The 19,087-nt window shown below is 32.2% G+C and overlaps 1 protein-coding gene and 1 non-coding gene across 2 annotated transcripts; both read right to left on the bottom strand.

Moving 5' to 3' along the window:
• Positions 1-3,052: 3,052 nt before the first annotated feature.
• On the bottom strand, positions 3,053-8,582 carry LOC141586155 (putative WRKY transcription factor 41). Its single transcript, XM_074407285.1, has 3 exons — positions 7,762-8,582; positions 7,501-7,638; positions 3,053-4,132 (listed from the first exon to the last, which is right to left on the bottom strand). The coding sequence occupies exons 1-3, from the start codon at positions 8,085-8,087 to the stop codon at positions 3,538-3,540; spliced, it is 1,059 nt and encodes a 352-aa protein (XP_074263386.1). The 5' UTR covers positions 8,088-8,582; the 3' UTR covers positions 3,053-3,537.
• Positions 8,583-17,770: 9,188 nt separating this feature from the next.
• Positions 17,771-17,842, bottom strand: TRNAM-CAU (transfer RNA methionine (anticodon CAU)). The gene has a single exon. It is a non-coding gene; the product is annotated as a tRNA-Met (tRNA).
• Positions 17,843-19,087: the final 1,245 nt, after the last annotated feature.

Here is a 19,087-nt window from a genome sequence, read left to right on the forward strand (position 1 = left end):
GGCTGCGGTCCCCCACTGGCAGTGGTCGGGTCCGGTGGACGTCAGGATTGAGATGATGGGAATTGGTTGGTTGTGTGTGTGTGTGTGTGTGTGATTGCTGTCTGTTTATCTTATTGTTGTTATACATGTTGATTGTGTGATTAGTACTGACCCCGGTGTTGTTTTGTAAACCTGCGGTGATCCATTCGGGGATGGTGAGCAGATATTGAGCAGGTATTGAGATGAGTACTGGGATAGCTGGGATGCCACGACGTGATGATAGGAGTCTTCCGCTGTAGCCTTTAGTTTATTTACATTTCAGTTAGACAGTCAGTTTGAAATCATGTAGCGTACTTTTGGTTTGGTTTTGAGGATTGTATCTATTCACTAAATTATTTATAATAAACATTGTTTCTTTATTGTTGGTTGATTATCATTGCCTCGAGTAACCGAGATGGTAATGTCTTCATACCTGAGTGGTCCTGGTAAGGCACTTGGAGTATGGGGGTGTTACATTTAGTGTTTTTCTATTTAATTTCAAGAAATTAAATTATTTATTCTTCTCTCATTTATTGCACTTTTTTTACCAACCACTTTCTTATAGATTTTACTTGGTTCATTCCGGACCCTTAATTTTATTTGCGTTTTTAAAAAATCGTTTTAATCTTTTCTATCGATTTACATTTTAAGTTTTATAAAAGAAATCCGGAATTCGATTTTAAAATCCCTAAGTTTACCTTGACTTTCCAGTACATTTTCGTTCTTCCCTTTTGTTTTTCATCTTCTCTTTTTTATTCGCATTTTGAGGCGTGCGTTCACCCATGGACGGTTCGAAATGATGATTCATGTCAGCCGACCCAAAATCATTTTGGGATTAAGGCTCTGATGTTGTTGTTGTTGTTGTTGTTGTTGTTGTTGTAGGATGGTAATTTATCGTTTTCGGTACAAGTTTGACTTTAAAAAGTGAATATATAATTTGGAATTGGTAGGAGAAAGTATTATATACGACCCCGGCTTCAAGTTTTGCACAGAGCCTCCATGATCTTAAGGACAACATTGGTACATACTTACACTCTGGTCATTTTCTTTTAGGCTTAAAGTCATTCTTTTTAAGTTCAGTTCAGCTCTTTTTAGTTTCATTAAAAAAAAAGTTGCTCTTTTTAGTTCCATAAAAAAAGTTAAGCTCTTATTAGTTCAATGATGCTTCTATATTGTCGCTTATGATATGTTTATAAAGGATTTCATCCACCATTTAATAACAAGACCTTATGCTTTTGGATTTAAGTGAGGTTAAATAATGGTCATCTTATTGGGATTGTGTTATAACGGTAGTGGGTCTGTTGTTATAGAGATACCATTTGTAACGCCCCGGCCCAAACCCTCGGTCGGGAGCGGTCAGTTAGCTCAACAGGTTGTGCAGAAGGTCCACAAATCAACACGTGTCCTTTTCAGCGCATTTTATCCTCTTGGGTCGGGAGCGGTCAATCGCGGTAGCTCACCAGGCTGTACACAAGACCCACAGAGCAACATGGGTCCTTTGTCACGCATTTTGTCTCATTCATGCGCATCCCGGGAACCTTCCTAGGAGGTCGCTCATCTTAAGACTACTCTCGGCCAAGTATCCTTATAAACATATCACAAGTCTCTTATTTTCCTAATGTGGGACAACCTAATCTCATAGCCTCTGGCGGTGTTACAAGTTTCCTATAATTTAAGCTCCTAAGTTCTATTCAGCTCACATAAATTTTGTTCGGTTTAATTCAGTTCAGTTCTAAAAAATTAAACTCTATAAATTTTATTCGGTTTAATTAAGTAAAAAAAAAACCATGGCCTAATTTATATGGGCTAGTTTCAAGATCATGTCTTACTCAATAATGGAATGAAAGTTTGTATATCTTATCTTAATAAATACAGAAACATTTCATGCATCCACATTGATCCACGTCACCTTATGCAGTTTTCTTTTTCTTTTTTGTTTTTTTCCCATAAAATAAATAGTGGGCCCCATTTGTCAGTTGGTTGAATTAATTTCTTTTTCATTACAGATTTATCGTGTTTATAATCGGATAAGTTATACGCACCAAAAAAAATAATCTGATATAATAATTCTTATTTCTTTAATTTTACAATTTTAGAACATTAAGAACATTAAGTAAATAATATAATATAAAATATCAATACAATGTTCCCAAAAATTGAACAAATTAAAATTGATAGAATAAAGCATAAAAATTGATAGTTATAAAAAATTACGGAGTAGTTACATAAATCTTAAATAATTTTTTAAGCATACAATTACCAGATTTACTTATTTTCTAATTCTAAAAAAAAATTACCATTTAATTCTCATGAAGTATATCTATTACCAAAAAAAAAATAACGTGATATTTTTTTTTATAAATAATGAAAAATAATAAAAAAAAAATCTTAAAGAATTACGTCAAGAAGGAAAAATAATGAATTCATTACTGTCGCTAAAAAAATAAAACTAAAAGAAATAGAGTATAAAATATTCATGTATTTTGATTAATATTTTTTAAATGTTAACCATTATATCAATGTTTTTAAAAATATACCCGTACAATTTTACACGGGTTGAAAACTAGTTGTAATTTAATTCTACAGATTGTAAGTGGTTATACTTTTCTTTCAAACATGTGAGGATGCAAAATTAAGTTAAATTGTTTACGTGTGATCAGGCCACCATCTATTTTAATTGCCTAGAAGGTGCGACTTGGAAACCATATGTTGAAACGCAAGTCACATTTGATCCAATCGATTCAAGTTGTAGGCCTCCCTTGTGATGAAAAATCGTTGCTCTTAGGCCTACTTCCATCTCCCTTGTTCTAGATCATAATCGCGTCATCTTTATGCTTGAGTGGTTACGACTTATCGTAATATTTCATACTTTGGACTAATACATTTTTGTTGCCATCTATACAGAACAACGGTTAAGGGAATCTAATTCTAATGTTAACGGGATTTGAACAGAAGTTGTAATTATCATTTCATAAGAATTATAAATTTAGGACCGAAAAAGAAAAAAAAATTATAGCTTCAACGGTTGAACTAATTAACATGTGCGCAATAATACTCTGAAAGTGTGTAAATAAGACATGTCACATGTCTGTGCTTAATACTTTTAACAAATAAAGAGTTTTACTAAAAAAGAGCTAGAAAGACGCAAAGAAAAATACATGTTTTACAAGAGACTTACACATATTTCTAACGTACCGATAATGAACTCTACAACATAATAAGCAAACAAATGTGTAAAACTACAAGCACTCTCGTGTCTAATTGTACAACGTGTTACTTCGTATAACTTACTGTATAGTAGTCTATAAGTCAAATGAGTTTGGCATAGTGGTTGCTCACCTCTTTCCTTAATTTTAAAGTTAGGGTTCTAGACTTTTATCCCTACCATGAAAACCGAGCAACTCTTTGACAAGCTGTTTCCTCATTTTAGGAGCCTCGAGAGAGTAATCTATTATCGGCGCTAGATACCTTGACTTAGAAAAAAAAAATATCATACGCCTATTTCTAATTGGGCCAAACTCAAAACAAGTTTAGATCCTCAAGATCCAGCCACTGGCCCAAAGCCCCCAAAGAGAACTCAAAGTCATCCATTGTAGGAGAATTGGTAACCGAGTTTTGACCCGAATTCGAGTCATTAATATCGGATTCCGAAGTTTGGACATTAAGACCAACACCCGGCCCAGTTATCACGCAAGGCGAATCCGGAAAATAATTAGACTCCGATGTCGTCGGGGAGCCAAATTCCAAAAACTCAACTTCGACTGAGGGCGAATTGAACGAAAAACATCGGAATATTTGGGCCTTATCCGGAGAACTGGGTTCGATCTCTACTTCGCCTTTTGGGCCTAGCCCAACAAAAACTTCTTGGGCAGGAGATATAGGGTAATGTTGTGGTGGGCTTTGGGATGATTGGGCTTTTTTTCGTTGGTATTTGGGCTGGTGGGCTGAAATTTGCCTCTTTTTGGGTTGGGCCGATTCTAGATTTGGCCCAGGGTAGCAAGTGTGTTCACCTCTGTACATTACTTGGTAAATGGATAGGTCCACATCAGATCGTTGGACTTGTTTAGAGGCCACACATCCTTTGGAGTATCGATGGGTACATCGGTAATATCCCCTGAATAATTTTAACAACCAAATATAGTTAGTTAACAGAACTACAAAAGCGGAATAAATGAAGATGTAATATACTTATGATAATTAATTCGGCTATTATAACGTGTGATTTAATGAAACATAACAAAAATTCATAATAATAATAATAATAATAAATAGAAATATAGTGACTAGTGAATGATTTTCACGAAATGTCTCAGTATAAATTTATTTTCTCAATTCCTTGTGATAGGTTTTCCATATTTTTGAGTTTTTCCTCACTTTTTATCGTAATAAGTAACACAACTTTCCCTAGAAAAAATGAAGTGACATTTTTAACGAAGTTGATTTTAATCATTAGTATTTAGACCACTAAGAAATACGAAGTATGTTAGTTTCGATGGTTTTACACTCACATCGTAAATTATTGTCATTTACAAGTTACAACTGCGGTAAACGAGAATTTTTTACTATCGATCTTGCTTAAAACTGCTATAACTTAAAACTATCTACAATTTTTTTTTTTACCTTTATTTAATCGTGTGTAAAAACCGTGCTAAGCAATAATCATGAAAATAATGTTTGGTGGATAATTACCATGCGGCCAAAAAAAATGTATATGTCACAAACTCACAATTAATGACTCAAGAAGCATGAGCGCATGAGTGACGCAAGTAGCATCAAATTAAATACTTCACTTGTATAGTTGATAGTTCTAAATGCATAGCCCCCACTTCTTACCCTCTTTATGATTAGCCGCCCACAAATTTAATGAATTTCTTCACTTAAAAAGTTCACTTTTGTTTGGATCAAGTATTTCCACCAAACTCAATCCTCCTTTTACACTAATTCTCCTATATAATCATTTCATGGTATCACTAAATATATCATCCATTATTATCCATATAGTGAAGATAATCACTTAATAAATTTGAACTATTTAAAATATTCGAGTTTTATAATTATACACTAAGGTCCCGTTCTTTCTGGCTTAATTTAAGCTCATTTTAATTCAATTTATTCAATTTAGCTCTATTTCGATTGTTTATGTTCAGTTTCAGTCAAATTTTTTAAGCTCGTCTCTTTACAAAATTAACTCTTACTTTAGCTCCATCTACTCCATCTGAGCTCTATTCAATTTAGTTCAATTTGGCTCTACTCTATTTGATTCGATTCAGCTCGTTTCGGCCGAAAAGAACAGGACCTTAATATTATATTTGTCATTATAAACTGTTTAGTGCTCGGCCTTTAGGTCAGATAAGACTATAAGGTTATATAATCCTCGAATCTCAACAGTTTTACGGTTTTAAAATGCTAAATTCTAATAAATTCATGTGATCATATATTACACATATGTATAGCTTGTAATTAATGCTTTTATTTAACACCTAGCCATGTTAAATTCACACCCAAGTTGAGTTAAAATTATCAAGAAAATTAATTGGACAAATTCATTAGAATCTAATTTTGTATTGCAATTTGTGTATCCTTATGAAATGGCCCTATCGGCTTTGTAGGTGCTTTTTTTTATTAGAAAATGCCAATAAACTCAATACAAAAGGCATAGGGCCATCCACTTGCACATATGACAAATAAGCCACTAGCTCAACATCATTGGACCCATGTAACACTTATTTATCAATCACAAATTCTCATTTTTGATGGGCATATCCGTCACAAGTTTGTAACGGGCCAAATACAATCCACATAGGGAGATAAGACAAAAGCAAATTGTCTAGGGAGTAGCATTATCTTTTGTCTTATCTACCATGTGGATAATATTTGACCCGTCGCAAACTTGTAACGGATATACCCGTCACAAGGGAGACTTGTTGTCAATCAATAGGTAAACATATTTGTGGCAAGCATTACTTCAATTTGATAGGTCCATTAATTTTTATTTTCTTTTAGTACACAAAAAGTTGGTGTGTGGTAAGTTTTGTATAAAAACATAATATTGTGAAAATAATTTCTCTTTCTATTTAAGCTTATTTACTACGCAATTCAAAAGTCTTTCTCGAATATTTTAATTTGAAATGTTTAAATGTTACAAATTTACAGTTATTCTCTTGTAAGATTGTAAAACAGGTTTACAAATTGAATTTATGAGGTCATTTTGCACAAATATTGTTTATCAAATATCATGGGGTATCAAATATCAATATTGTTTATGTGCAGACAATTTCATACAAATCTTATTATTTATTTGTTTTATATGCTTCTTGTTATTTCATTTTCGAGCTTAGTCATGTATGACATACCATGGCATACAAAAACAATGATGTAATATCGCTTGTGTCAACTCTAAATGTCATGACTATTGAATCAATAAGAGCCTCTATCCTAAAGTTTATAATTCTACATTTATACTATCTTTTCAATTCATATATTGTAATTTACTGTTATTTAATCATCATACTTTTATGTCATTTACTAAATATTACTTCTTAGTTATCTCTTCAATTATTTTCAACAAACGCTTGAAAATCACCTACCTTAGTAGCTTTTATTTTTCGCCTTTTTTCACTTTATGTCTTTTATTTTCTCAGCTAACTTTTCAAATTATAATTTTTTTTTAATTTATAATTAATGTTTTAGACAGTTTTACTAAATATAGCCCGACTCTTACCTACTTATGATTTCATTCAATTTTTGACATTTCTAAGCAATTTCTCTCGCACTACAACATAACAACATAACCTTTTTTCCATATGCATAATATTACAAGACTAAATTAGTTAGTTAAGAATTTATGTGAGACTCGTATGTACAAGACACCTAATAATTCAATCCCAAGTGGGAAATGGACCAAATGGTATGCCCCAAACCAAAAGACAACATCATTTTCCCAATACTTTTTGACAAAAACAGTTTAAAATTAAAATAAAACTCAATTATTTGCACTTTAGAACTTTGATGGTACTATCAAACTCAAACGATCACACGTGAGTTATCATTATTCATTGATGCTTTAGTAGGAAGTAGAACTTATCAGATCAACAATTATTCTACATATATGAGTATATGAAACACAACGGCGAAGTCAGGATTTACGGTTAGAGTGCAAAAAAATCCAGGAGACGTACAAGTAACACCATAAATTCGAAACTTTAAACAAAAAACAGCGAAATTTTCAAAGTTCAGCAGAGCCTTAATTGTGACATATTCCATAACTCCCTCACATATACTCGTATGTAAAATGTTGCAATTTCAATGAATTGCGGCCTTAGAGGAGACTTCGTAACATAGATATAAATAAGGACAAGTGTGTCTATAATAGCGAAAATGAAGGTATTACATCCTTTAGACCGACTTTTTCGCCTTAATTAAAACCCGAAATTTTTATAACTTTTTGTAATAAGAAATAATTAACTAATCTTTATTACTAACCTTGGAAATTTAGCTCCTAAGATTCCCTTTTGCCCATATTTTCTCCAACTATATCCATCATCTAATGGGCCTTCAAGCCCATTAAATACTTTGTCCGGGCTAATTTGCACTGTCTTTGTCCACCTTGGCATCATTTTCCTACAACACAACCCGCAATTATATTAAAACAACCAAACAAACAGACGGTAACTAATATTTAAACTTTACCAACTAAACTAGCTGATTATCGACAAATAAAAAAAAAAATCAAAGACGGTTTACCTTCGCTTACTTGGCGGAAGCTCTAGTGAAGATTTTTGGCTTATTGGGTTACTAACACTAAAATTTTGAGGTAATTCTAAGTGATCAACATGGTTGTTTGGATTTATAGGGTTAATTTGTTGAGCAATTGTGATGGTTTTATCAAAAGTTGACATCATTTTTTCTATTAATGATAAGTATTTAAAGGGTTCATGATCATCTTCATTACATAATGAAATTGTTGATTTGTTTGTAATTTGATTTTGGAGTTGCTTAGCAGATTCTAACCCTTGAAGTAGCTCACTAATTATTTGAGCTCTTTGATCAAATACATGAACATTTTCCATTTTTTATTTTCACACAAATTCAATAAAAATGAGCAAAAATGATGAAATAAAAAGGTAATTATTTTTTTCTTAATTTGAGAAATTTTGATGGAAGAAGTTCATGGTAGATAGAGTTACAAAATGTGGTATTTCAAAAAAAAAAAAAATATATAACTATAAAATATATATAGTATATGTTTTATGAGGATGGTTTATATATATATATATATATGGAAAGAAAAATGAATAAATTAGTGAGAGTGAGATATAATATGGATTTTCTTGGAAAAGACAAGGAAATAATGTGGAACAAAATGATAAAATCTCAAGTGTTTAAATTGTGGGTGTAATTTCAAGAGTTGTATACTTTAGGGGTGTGTGTGTGAGTGAGTGAAAGAAGAATGTGTGAGGAAAAGAGGCTTGAGTTTTGAAGAGAGGAAAACTAAAGGAATTGTATATATAGATAGATATATGGAGGAGAGTTTTGATGTTATTGTTGAATTGTAGAGGATTGGTGGACAAAGGAGTCATAGGAAGGTTATATATAGGATTTTGACATGAGGGGAAAATAAACTTACCCATGTCGACGTGTCTATTATTCGTAACTTTGATTTAAATATCCCGCATAATGTATAAGAAAGTAAGTAAAACTTAAACGGAAAGACTATTGGGAATAATATAGTTACTCTTTAAGAAATAGGTAAATTTTATGTACTGCGAAAATCCGTTTCATTAATAAAAAGTCGTTAAGTAACATGCTTCTGCACACTTTTTTCCACCGGTGGATCTAGGGGTCAGAAATTTCAAAATTTTTAGTTAAAATTTTCCAACATTTTTCGAGTTTGCTTTAAATAACATGCTTGTGCACACCTCAATTCCTGACTCCGTTGCTGCCTTATTCTAATTTAACATTGTTTATTGACACATAATATAGTGATATAAAAGTTGGGTTTTCACTTCTCATCAAATTCTTGAACCCTAAATATGGCATAATCAACGTAGAATAAAAGCTAACAATAGTAAATACTACAAATTCTTCATTTGACATTTTCAACAATTTTTCTCCACACATCAAATCAAATAAACTATATCAAATACTCCGTATATATATATATACTCTGTCAAATTAATGTTGTTTTTGGCAGAAGGTTATGAAATTGTTGGTACATTGGAATATTATTGGTGCATATTTTGGACCTATGATAAATAAGTGAATTTATGTACAAAATGCCAAAAGTGAAAATATTAAAAATATAATGATAGTTATCAAGTGTCACAACTTGAATCTCACGTTCATTCCAACATACCTTGAACGCGCATGAACTATACTTATTTATACAACTAGTTCTTTTTAATTGGTGCAAAAATTATTTTATTATAGCAACTACATATATTACAAGAATACGAGTACCTAGTAGATAACTATTAGATGTATATTACAGTATATATTTTATGAATTATGAAGTACCTACTAGGCTACGAGCAGCCTTGTTTTGTTTTCTTTCAATCCTTTATATACGCGGATCTCTTCAAGCATAGATCGTTTAGTAGTCTCGAACTCTCGACTTATTTATATGTCTTTTAATATTAGTCACTCCGAGTATATCATCCTTATTTATGAGTGATGAAGCTTTTCTGTCCAATTAGTACATTATACAACCAGTTGTATATGGTTGTATAATGTAGAATCGGAAACTGATTTTAAAGTTTTGAGTTTTGTTAAAAAAATCATTTATCTTTAAAGTTTTTGAACTCACACACTTAAACATAAAAAAAATAAACTCTTACAAACTCGATAAAATTGCACATAAGCTCGGATTAATGTATAGGGTTGTACAATGCTTATTATACAACTGGTTGTATAGTAATATTTGTGTTTTCTGTCTTATTTTGGTGTTTCATTTTATGTCTTATTACTTTTCATATTGATATATTAATTTGTACTTCGTATCACATAAAAATTTGTGTAAATCACACAAATGAATGATGTGACATGTCACACGAGTAATACATAAATTCATAGATCATAAATCGGGCATATGATTTAATCTCCTTACTTACCATTGATGCTTAAGTATTGTTGTTCCACAAATAGGATTATACATCTAGTTGTCTACAAGACAGACAACCAAGATAAGTTAATCCGAGAACTACGTGTATTTTTTCTGAGCTAATTTAAATTTCATGTTTTTAATGTGTAAATGGATGAACTCAATACTTTCTAATAAAACTCATATTCTTTAATATAAAGCTCGGTTACTTTAACACAAAGCTCAGGTTCTACACCGTATAACATATACAACTGGTTGTATAGTCCATGAATTGTTGTTGTTCAGTTATAGCGATATTCTCCCACAATACATATATTGTAGTAGTTTTAACGGTATTTAGGGTACACATTAATAATCTAATTTTAAAGTCAATTAGTCTTGCTTATAACCGTTGTAAATTATAACAGAGGGATGTATCCCCCTATCACACCGAAAAAAGGTGTTGGTTGGGTTAGATTTATACCTCCGTTGTAAATAATAACGGATGTAAATAAAAATTTGTGTTTTAAAGTATTTATAAGAATATTTTAACTAAATATGATAAAAATGAGTTAACACATCAATTTTTCACGAGTCATGATATATTATGGTGAACCTTTATTTATTTATATTATAAGAGTGTGATTCAAAAGCATATACGTTATAGAAACCGTAGTTTAAATTTTCAACATTCAATTAATAGTAACATAAATTTGAGTTGTTCTGTTAAACTAAAAGTTATTAATAATCGTTTCCATAAAGAGGAATCCAATGTGATCATTGTGATGTTAGCACATGATAACTTTTTTTTTTCATGATAACTTTATCTTTAAACATCTTGTTTAAGACAAGCTCAAATTATGACATCTCACAATCCCATTTTTATTTTATTATTTAATATGATTATGAGTATTTTTTTAGCTTAAGACCGCATGAAACAAGAATTTGTGACCTTCATAAGTTTCTTATTACCTAGTCCAATCAAGTAGCAAACATCTGAAAGATGGACTGCGAGGTCTCGGGTTCGAATCTCCCTAGAGGAAGAGACTTGGCCACGTCTTCCAGTGAGGGGTAACCCCGTGAATTGAGCTTACATGGTACGTGTTGGTTATCATGGTATTGGCGCGTGTCGGGGAGGATCCAACCTCCTCGTTATCAAAAAAAAAAAGTAGCAAACCCAATAAATGCATAGCCAAAATAAAATCATATACACACAAATATAACCATTAAACATGAAAGATTTTGTCAAGAAAATGTAGACATTAAAAAATATCCGTACTAAATGTTTGAGACAATGTAGGCTGTGAGAAGAGGACGTTTGAAAAAGTCAATATTCAAGAATAAGAATCTTCCAACTCTCTTCCGCGTTGCTTCTTTGCTACTCGTTTATTTAAAAAAGCATTTTCAATTAAAATTAATTTTAATAAATTATAAAATACAATAATAAAGTTGAAAATGACGCAAATTGCTTCGTCATGGTCGCCACCTTTGCTTACGTTTGGGGTCCATACATAATATTTATTGAATAAATTTAGTGAATTAGTGTGATACCTCTCCATCCACTTTTCAACATTAACATTTTGAGTAATTAAGTTAATGAATAGGACATTACTCTAGATGCATTTCCTTTTGGAGTATTATCATACATTGTTTGTTCTTGATTTGTATTGTAGAATCTTCAATTATACATTTGCCTTTATTGCTAAATCTTGCCGGTACTCCAGCCGTCCAAGAATGTTGACAATACTGTAAATGTCAATTAACTTAGTTGGTAAAGTCATAAGAAATGATGGTCATGACTTAAGCATCAAAATCGCTGTTGTAGCTCCCCTCTACAACAAAAAAGAAAGGAATGTTGATGATACTAGTGATTAGGATATAGAATTTCATATTTATTTCATTTGAGTTATTATTATTGAAATACATATGTATGATGTATCCCAAATTTCCAAATCAAAAGGTATATATGTATGATGTATCCCAAATTTCCAATATTGTTTTATTCTACTTTTCTACGGGACAGTCGTAACACATTGACATCTGTGTAGAAAAAGGATAAAGGGTTTTTGAAATGTCATAAGCTTGTAACCGTAAGAAGTAAAAATAGCCGATATCGAATATGGAAACTATTTATGAAACATACAAAAACTAAATGCTATAAAAACAACGGTAATGATAAATACAGCCCTTAGAGCTGTATTTAAGAACTAAATTACTTCCCAAAATGTAATTAAATTAGGAATTTAAGACACAATTACGCGTAAATTGATGTCAATAATGCTTGATTTAAGGTTTTCATTCCTTTTCTGACACTTTAAAAGGGCTGTATTTATCATTTTCCTAAAAACAATTGAGATATCTTTGTTATGAACTTTTGGACTATATCATCATTCATGAGTAAGCTGTTTTTGGAAAACCATGTACAAAAAAGGACCATTTTGACCATTTCATCATTTTCATTTTTCATGCATTTATTTCATTATTTGTACGTGTTTTTGGCAACTTCTTACAACTTATAATTAAATAATTGCTACAAGTTGTTGAAATTATCATCTGATTAAGCACATGAAAGGTCAAATAGAGAGTAATTAGCTCATCTTGTTGTCCTACTAGTCTATTTATTATCCTTTTAATTAGCTATTAGGGGGATGCATTGAACCCTAATTACGTTTTGGCTAATCATAATATTATTGATGACAAATATTTGATCAGTTCATTAACTGACACTACTCACACCAATGCAATTCTTGCTTTTATATTGTTTGCTTATCATGATCATAATTCATATATATCAAATATTGATTAAACCCTAATTGGATCCATAATCTTTGTGATTCCATTCACATGAGATATAGAGTACTCGCTCTATTTCATATTTCAAAGCGTATTGCTTGTGACGGACACTATCCGTCATAAGTTGAAGACGGATAGTACCCTCTCACAATATTGTAAGACGGGCACTTCTGTTCAGGTTTCATATAAACTCATTTTAGTTCAAATTAGCTATGTTATTAAAATTCAACTTGTCTGGTCTAAAAATATTCCCATTTTTCAACGTAATCAATCATCGTTTTGAAATGAATGTTTGAATTGATCTCGTTTTGTTCAAGGATCATACCAGCAACCAATTAACCCTACATAAAACCGTTAAGTTAATTAGAAAGAATGATTTATGTAATTGCATTATAGATAGTTCCAATTCAACAATTTAATCGATATATCAAAGATTTTAGGGTGCAATTTTACATTATAACTCATTTTAGTCAACCCTAAATAAATTATTTTGACACTAAAAAGAGCCTTTGTTGTTGACTTTAGAGATGGCAGGCAGGCTGTATTATCAGACTTAAATGTGCGTTCATGATCCTTTGACTTTGTGTTTATCCTATATAATATGGCACCACGAGTGCTTCTAATTAATCACCATAATCTTTAACGATTATCCCAAGATATGTTGATCAGTGATCCTCTGTCCCATTTAGTGTTCCGTTATGTGCCACATTACTTTTCTTCTAACACATCAACACGTTTATATATTTGCTGCAATATTTTATTTTGCACTAAGTGATGTGTCAAAAGATAAGTAGAATGACACACACAATGAGATACAAAAATGGGACTGGTGATCATCACTGATATATTGATGTATCTTTATCCTCTTTGTAATGTAAACTATCACGAATTCGGATTCTCTGTTCCATATTCGTGTCCCATTTTATGTTATGTTCCATTAGTTCTACATTTGTCATTTGACACATACTCCTTCCAATTCACCATATTCTTCCCTATTTCCTAAAACGGTTATTCAGGTTTTCTTCCCCTTTCTATTTTTGGTAACTTTTTACTCTTATTTTATTCATACATCTCTTCTATTACCCCACCACACAACTCTTTTAATCCTATTTTATTCCTTACTTTAATATTTGTGACCCTACAATTCATTATTTAACTCTTAATTATTCATCCCTCTCTCCTATTGCCAAACCCCATCCAACTTTTTATCAATATCAATCAATACTATATATTAAATCCAGAAACCAAGGGACTTCAATGTAATTAAAGAAAGTTATACAAATTAATTATACTATATAATTTTAAATCACTAGCACCGTGTGATTGATGGTTTCAAGTTAAACCTCGCAAGTGAACGATGCGTTGCACTAGTAAGGGTCGAACACGAGGAGTTTGGGAGACTACTAATTGTTGTTATTCTTAAGTTTAGCTAAGTCAAAGGAAAAGGATTGATAGGAGAAATAACTAAGTAAGCTACACTAAATGACTAACAAATTAAACTAAATAAGCAACAACTAAATTCAAAGAGAAAACTAAAAGGAAAGATGTGTTACTCAAGATATAAAAAGACTAAGGCACGATTAGGCTACAAACATTCATGATTATCATGCTAATTCCGGCAATAAGTCATCTTGGGTACACAAGGCGGGGGAAAACGCCTCTAACTCGCCTATTGACTCCCTCCCGGGCTCACAATAGGACACTAGACCTACCGACTCAACTCCCTCCCGGGCTCATGACTCGGAATCTCCTATACAACATTCTAAGACCCTAGGAACGCGCGCCATCCCCAAGGTGGTCGATTTATGCTAGGAGTCACTAAGTATACGATAAATTCCCGGCCTTCCCAACCCTTTTCCCAAAGGTGAAGGTCAAACCGGTCCCCAAAGGCACCCTCTTTAGGCTCTCCCTCCCGGGTTCAACCCAAATAGGCAAAGGATGTAAAAAGGGGGGGTCAACTTAGGACCTAACCAATTCCCATTGGTGGACAAGGGTCATCAATCAACCAAAATCCCAAATCACAACATTAACAAAATAAATCCTAAGGTAAACCCCACCAATTTCCCCTTAATGACTATTTAAATGGAATCAAGCATTTTAATCACTCATGTAAGTGCCCAATCGCACCCTAGTAAGGGTACTACTCACTAATCATGGTCAATTTAGCAAGACAAGCAATAAAGGAGGCAACTTTAACCATTAACATGATAATTAATCGATTATTACTACTAAGCATGCAATTGGCAACAAAAAGATGATAACAAAGTTATCAAACCACAATCAAAATGAAATTAGGCAAAAAGATGGTAACTTTGACTTCAAGCAAAACCAATATTCAAAAATGGGAGAAACATGAACAAAGAGAAATTAAATCAACAACTAAAAACAAGAGGAAAATAAGAAGTGACAAAGGAAATATACCAACAATTATAAGGCAAGAAAGATGATTGGATTGAATAATTGCAAAAGATGAAGAACAATGTTACAACTTCTTCCCCAAATATTTTCTCTACCAACTCACTTTTTGATCTAAAATCTAGTATGGAATTGTTGTGTTTTCTGAAAATAGGGTTGGGTATATATACAAAAGGGTCCATTAACGGAATTACAAAGGTCGAAAATCAAAGAAAAGCCCAAAAGACCTCTATCCGGTGTTGGGAACGCCGGCCGCCTCTTGGGAACACCGGATAGAGGTGGGAACACCGGATGGAATCTCTGAACACCCACTAGGCCAATTTTGAGCACCGGATAGAGGTGGGAACACCGCCCTGGAGTCTGAACGCCCATGGAAGTTGGGAAAATCTCAAGACGGTTCTCGATTTCCGCTTCGCTCCTTGCAAAAAGGTCCCGTCCCTATATCACCTCTCACGTTCTCCTAAAAAAATGTGAAATAATATTATAATTACGCAAGGCCATATACAAAATGAATAAGTGCAAAATCGACTATGGACTAGGCTAAATTAGCTAAAGAATGTAACAAAATGAAGACAAAGTGAAGGGTTTAAGGCCAAAAATGTAGGGTGATAACATAGTTATCAGTGATGGACCCGATTAAGGGATCTACATGCAAATATTATATAGTTTGGGTTAAAATTAAATTATATAGAAGCTTGGTAATTTTCCTAAACATTTGTAAGAGACTAAAACATGGTCAATTTCCTTAAAATAAAATAATTAATTAAGATTGTCAATTTCCTTAAAATAAAATAGTTAATTAAAATAGTCAATTTCAAGGAGACTAAAAAAAGAAGATTCTTGGTAATTTTCCTAAATATTTATAGAAGATTAGAAGATGGTCAATTTTCTTAAAATAAGATAACTAATTAATATAAACATGCACACTTATGATATTAATTATCAATATTAATGCGGCAGTAGTGACAGTAACAATAATTACGGCGGGAGTAGTGAAAGTAACAATGATTACGGGTAAGTTGTGAAATTATCAATATTAATGCGGCAGTAGTGACAATAACAATAATTACGGCGGGAGTAGTTAAAGTAATAATGATTACGGGCAAGTAGTGAAATGTTATTACTATTGTTTCATTAATAAGAGTAAAATATTAATAGCGGGGAGTAGTGAATTTGTCTCAAAATTTATTTCATCGTAATTTTAGGATATGTCATAGAAAAATATATTAATGATAAATTTATGTGTTATGCAACTTTAAGTAATTTTATTTATTGAAAAAAAAAAATTAATGGTAAGTAGAGGTAGCCCGAGCGAAGCCGGGCACCAATACTAGTAATACCCTATTTCTTAATTCTTGTGCCCATAGTAAAGAAGAAGAAAATAGAGGATTGGAGGGAGTAAGTATTAACTAGACTTGGCAAACGGATCATTCGATTCGATTATGAAGTTCGATTTCGATCGGGTTCATTTCAATTAGCCACTTTTAATCAGTTTGTACGATTCTGAGTTCGATTGAATGAAAAAAATTTAATGCAAAAACATTTTTAATTTTGATGACAAAATGTAAAAAGATACACAATTATATAATGTTAGAATTCTCTAATAAACCCTTATTAGTTTCGTAATTTAACATCACTAAGGAACATATATAAAACAAAAGAGTAAGTCTCCCTTGTGACAGTAATATCCATTATAAGCTTGTGACGGGTAAGTCATATCCATGTGGGTAGATAAAACAAACCGAATTATTTCATAGGTAATCTACTTTTGTCTTATCTACCACATGATTAGTATTTGACTCGTCACAAGTTTACAACAAATATACCCGTAAGGCCGTAACAAATGAAAACCACGACTAATTCCGTACTATTACACAAAGAAATTTAATGCAAATGCATGCATAAAGCTAAGATTGTAATCGTATGTCGTTTCTAGAAATGTTGGTACAAGTTTTCAAGGATTTGGATGTCTTTGTTTGTCGTTTAAGTAAATATGTCAATATGTCATCTAGAAATCTTATCTTAAAAGTGCGTTGTTGAGCTTACAAGTCTTTTTTTTGGGCATGGTATTTTATTATATCGGTGTTTGTTTCAAACCATCAAAAACCCCATCAATATTTGATATTTAGAAATTTTTGCTTAAGACGATTCTGCGAAAATGTTATTGAAAATCTATATGCTTTCATAATAGACTTTACAACCCACCAAAGGCACAATAACGATATTTGGTTAGATTATTTGCGATTCACAAGACTTTAATTGAAAGTCACAACAGTAAAAAAAACATGAGTAACTATTATATTTCAAAAGCTTGAAGTTGATGTATATAATTACCAGGTAAGATATACTTTTAAGGTTTTTCATATTTATATAACTATACGTATGCAGTAATAAATATATTTAATATCAACAAAACAAGGTAAAAAAAAATGAAGGAAGAAAAAAAGGGCGGGAAGCATTCTCATATATCAGAGCCAGGTTTCGATCCTGGGACCTGTGGGTTATGGGCCCACCACGCTTCCGCTGCGCCACTCTGATTTGTTGGTACTTTAAGGCAATTAATGAATAAGTAGTGTACAAGCGTTATTGAAAACCAACAAATACGGCTTTGTCCAAGGATATTTAAAACGGAGCCATTATTATTTCGGTATTTGTAGGACCACGAATAAGATCAAGTGGAACTTCATAAACGCTAAAAATAAATGTGAAATTTAACTAGCTAGGTTCATAGAATTTAGGGAAAATGCACGCGGTACCCTTGAACTTTCGATTTTTGTCCGAAATATCCAATTTTTTGTTCCGGAAAACATAAAGAGGCTATAACCCGTGTCTACGAGTTCAGAAAGTGATAATTTTTTTTTTCAAATCGATTATCTTTCCGAGAACTACGATTTGAAAAAAAAAATTGTCGTATTTGGATCCCGTAGCTAGGAGTTTTTGTACGTCAAAGTTTTATTTACCGAACAAACCTTGAGTGACCATCTCTCTTTGTCACGAATTCCAAACGCGACAATTTTTTTTTTCAAGTCGTAGTTCTCGAAAAGATAATCAATTTGAAAAAAAAATCGTCACTTTCTGAGCTCGTAAACACGAGTTATAGCCTCTCAAAGTTTTCCGGATAAAAAAATTGGATATTTCGGGCAAAACATCAAAGTTCAAGGGCGCCGCGTGCATTTTCCGTAGAATTTAATTATTTCGAGATATTCCAATTATAACAGGTTCATGAAATTTTATTATTACGCGAATATGTAACAATTATGGAATTTTTTTTTATTACGAGGGAACCGCAGTCGCTGCCTTCAGTGCGCTCTGGGTAAACCATCGGATATTACGTGATAATCTGCAAACCGAGTATGTAGCAATGAAATTAGACCAGGTGAAAACTTTTTTTTTTAGTAAATAATTTTTTTCATTCATAAAAAGTCTTACATCTTTGTCAAATTTAGTAAGATACAAACAAATAAAATAAATTTTCCCCTCGTAAACTTTATTTGTTCCGCTTGTGCACAAATCCTCTATTAATATTTACGAGGGCATATTTGGATCTCGCAATTTTTGAACAAAATCAATTTTTTTTTTTTTTTTTTTTTTTTTTTTTTTGACAATCGGGATAACGAGATCTACATTTTAATAGCACGCTTAGCTATCCTATGAGCGGCTTTATTACAAATTCTAGGAACATAAGCAAAAGAAATGCAATGAAAGTTTGCCGCTAGATCTATTATATCGTCAATAGTATTCCTAGTCCAATGTTTGAGTTGAGAGAACCGGAGGACTTGAGCA

This window comes from Silene latifolia, chromosome 6 (genome assembly GCF_048544455.1).
Source record: "Silene latifolia isolate original U9 population chromosome 6, ASM4854445v1, whole genome shotgun sequence".
NCBI lineage: Eukaryota > Viridiplantae > Streptophyta > Magnoliopsida > Caryophyllales > Caryophyllaceae > Silene > Silene latifolia.

What these genes read in the sequence shown, in the direction of transcription:
- LOC141586155 (XM_074407285.1), bottom strand. Translation starts at nt 8,087, where the DNA reads ATGGAAAATGTTCATGTATTTGATCAAAGAGCTCAAATAATTAGTGAG. An exon ending in CTTCCGCCAAGTAAGCGAAG is followed by an intron (nt 7,639 to 7,761) that starts GTAAACCGTCTT and finishes GTTGTGTTGTAG; the next exon opens with GAAAATGATGCCAAGGTGGA. An exon ending in TTAGGAGCTAAATTTCCAAG is followed by an intron (nt 4,133 to 7,500) that starts GTTAGTAATAAA and finishes AAAATTATTCAG; the next exon opens with GGGATATTACCGATGTACCC.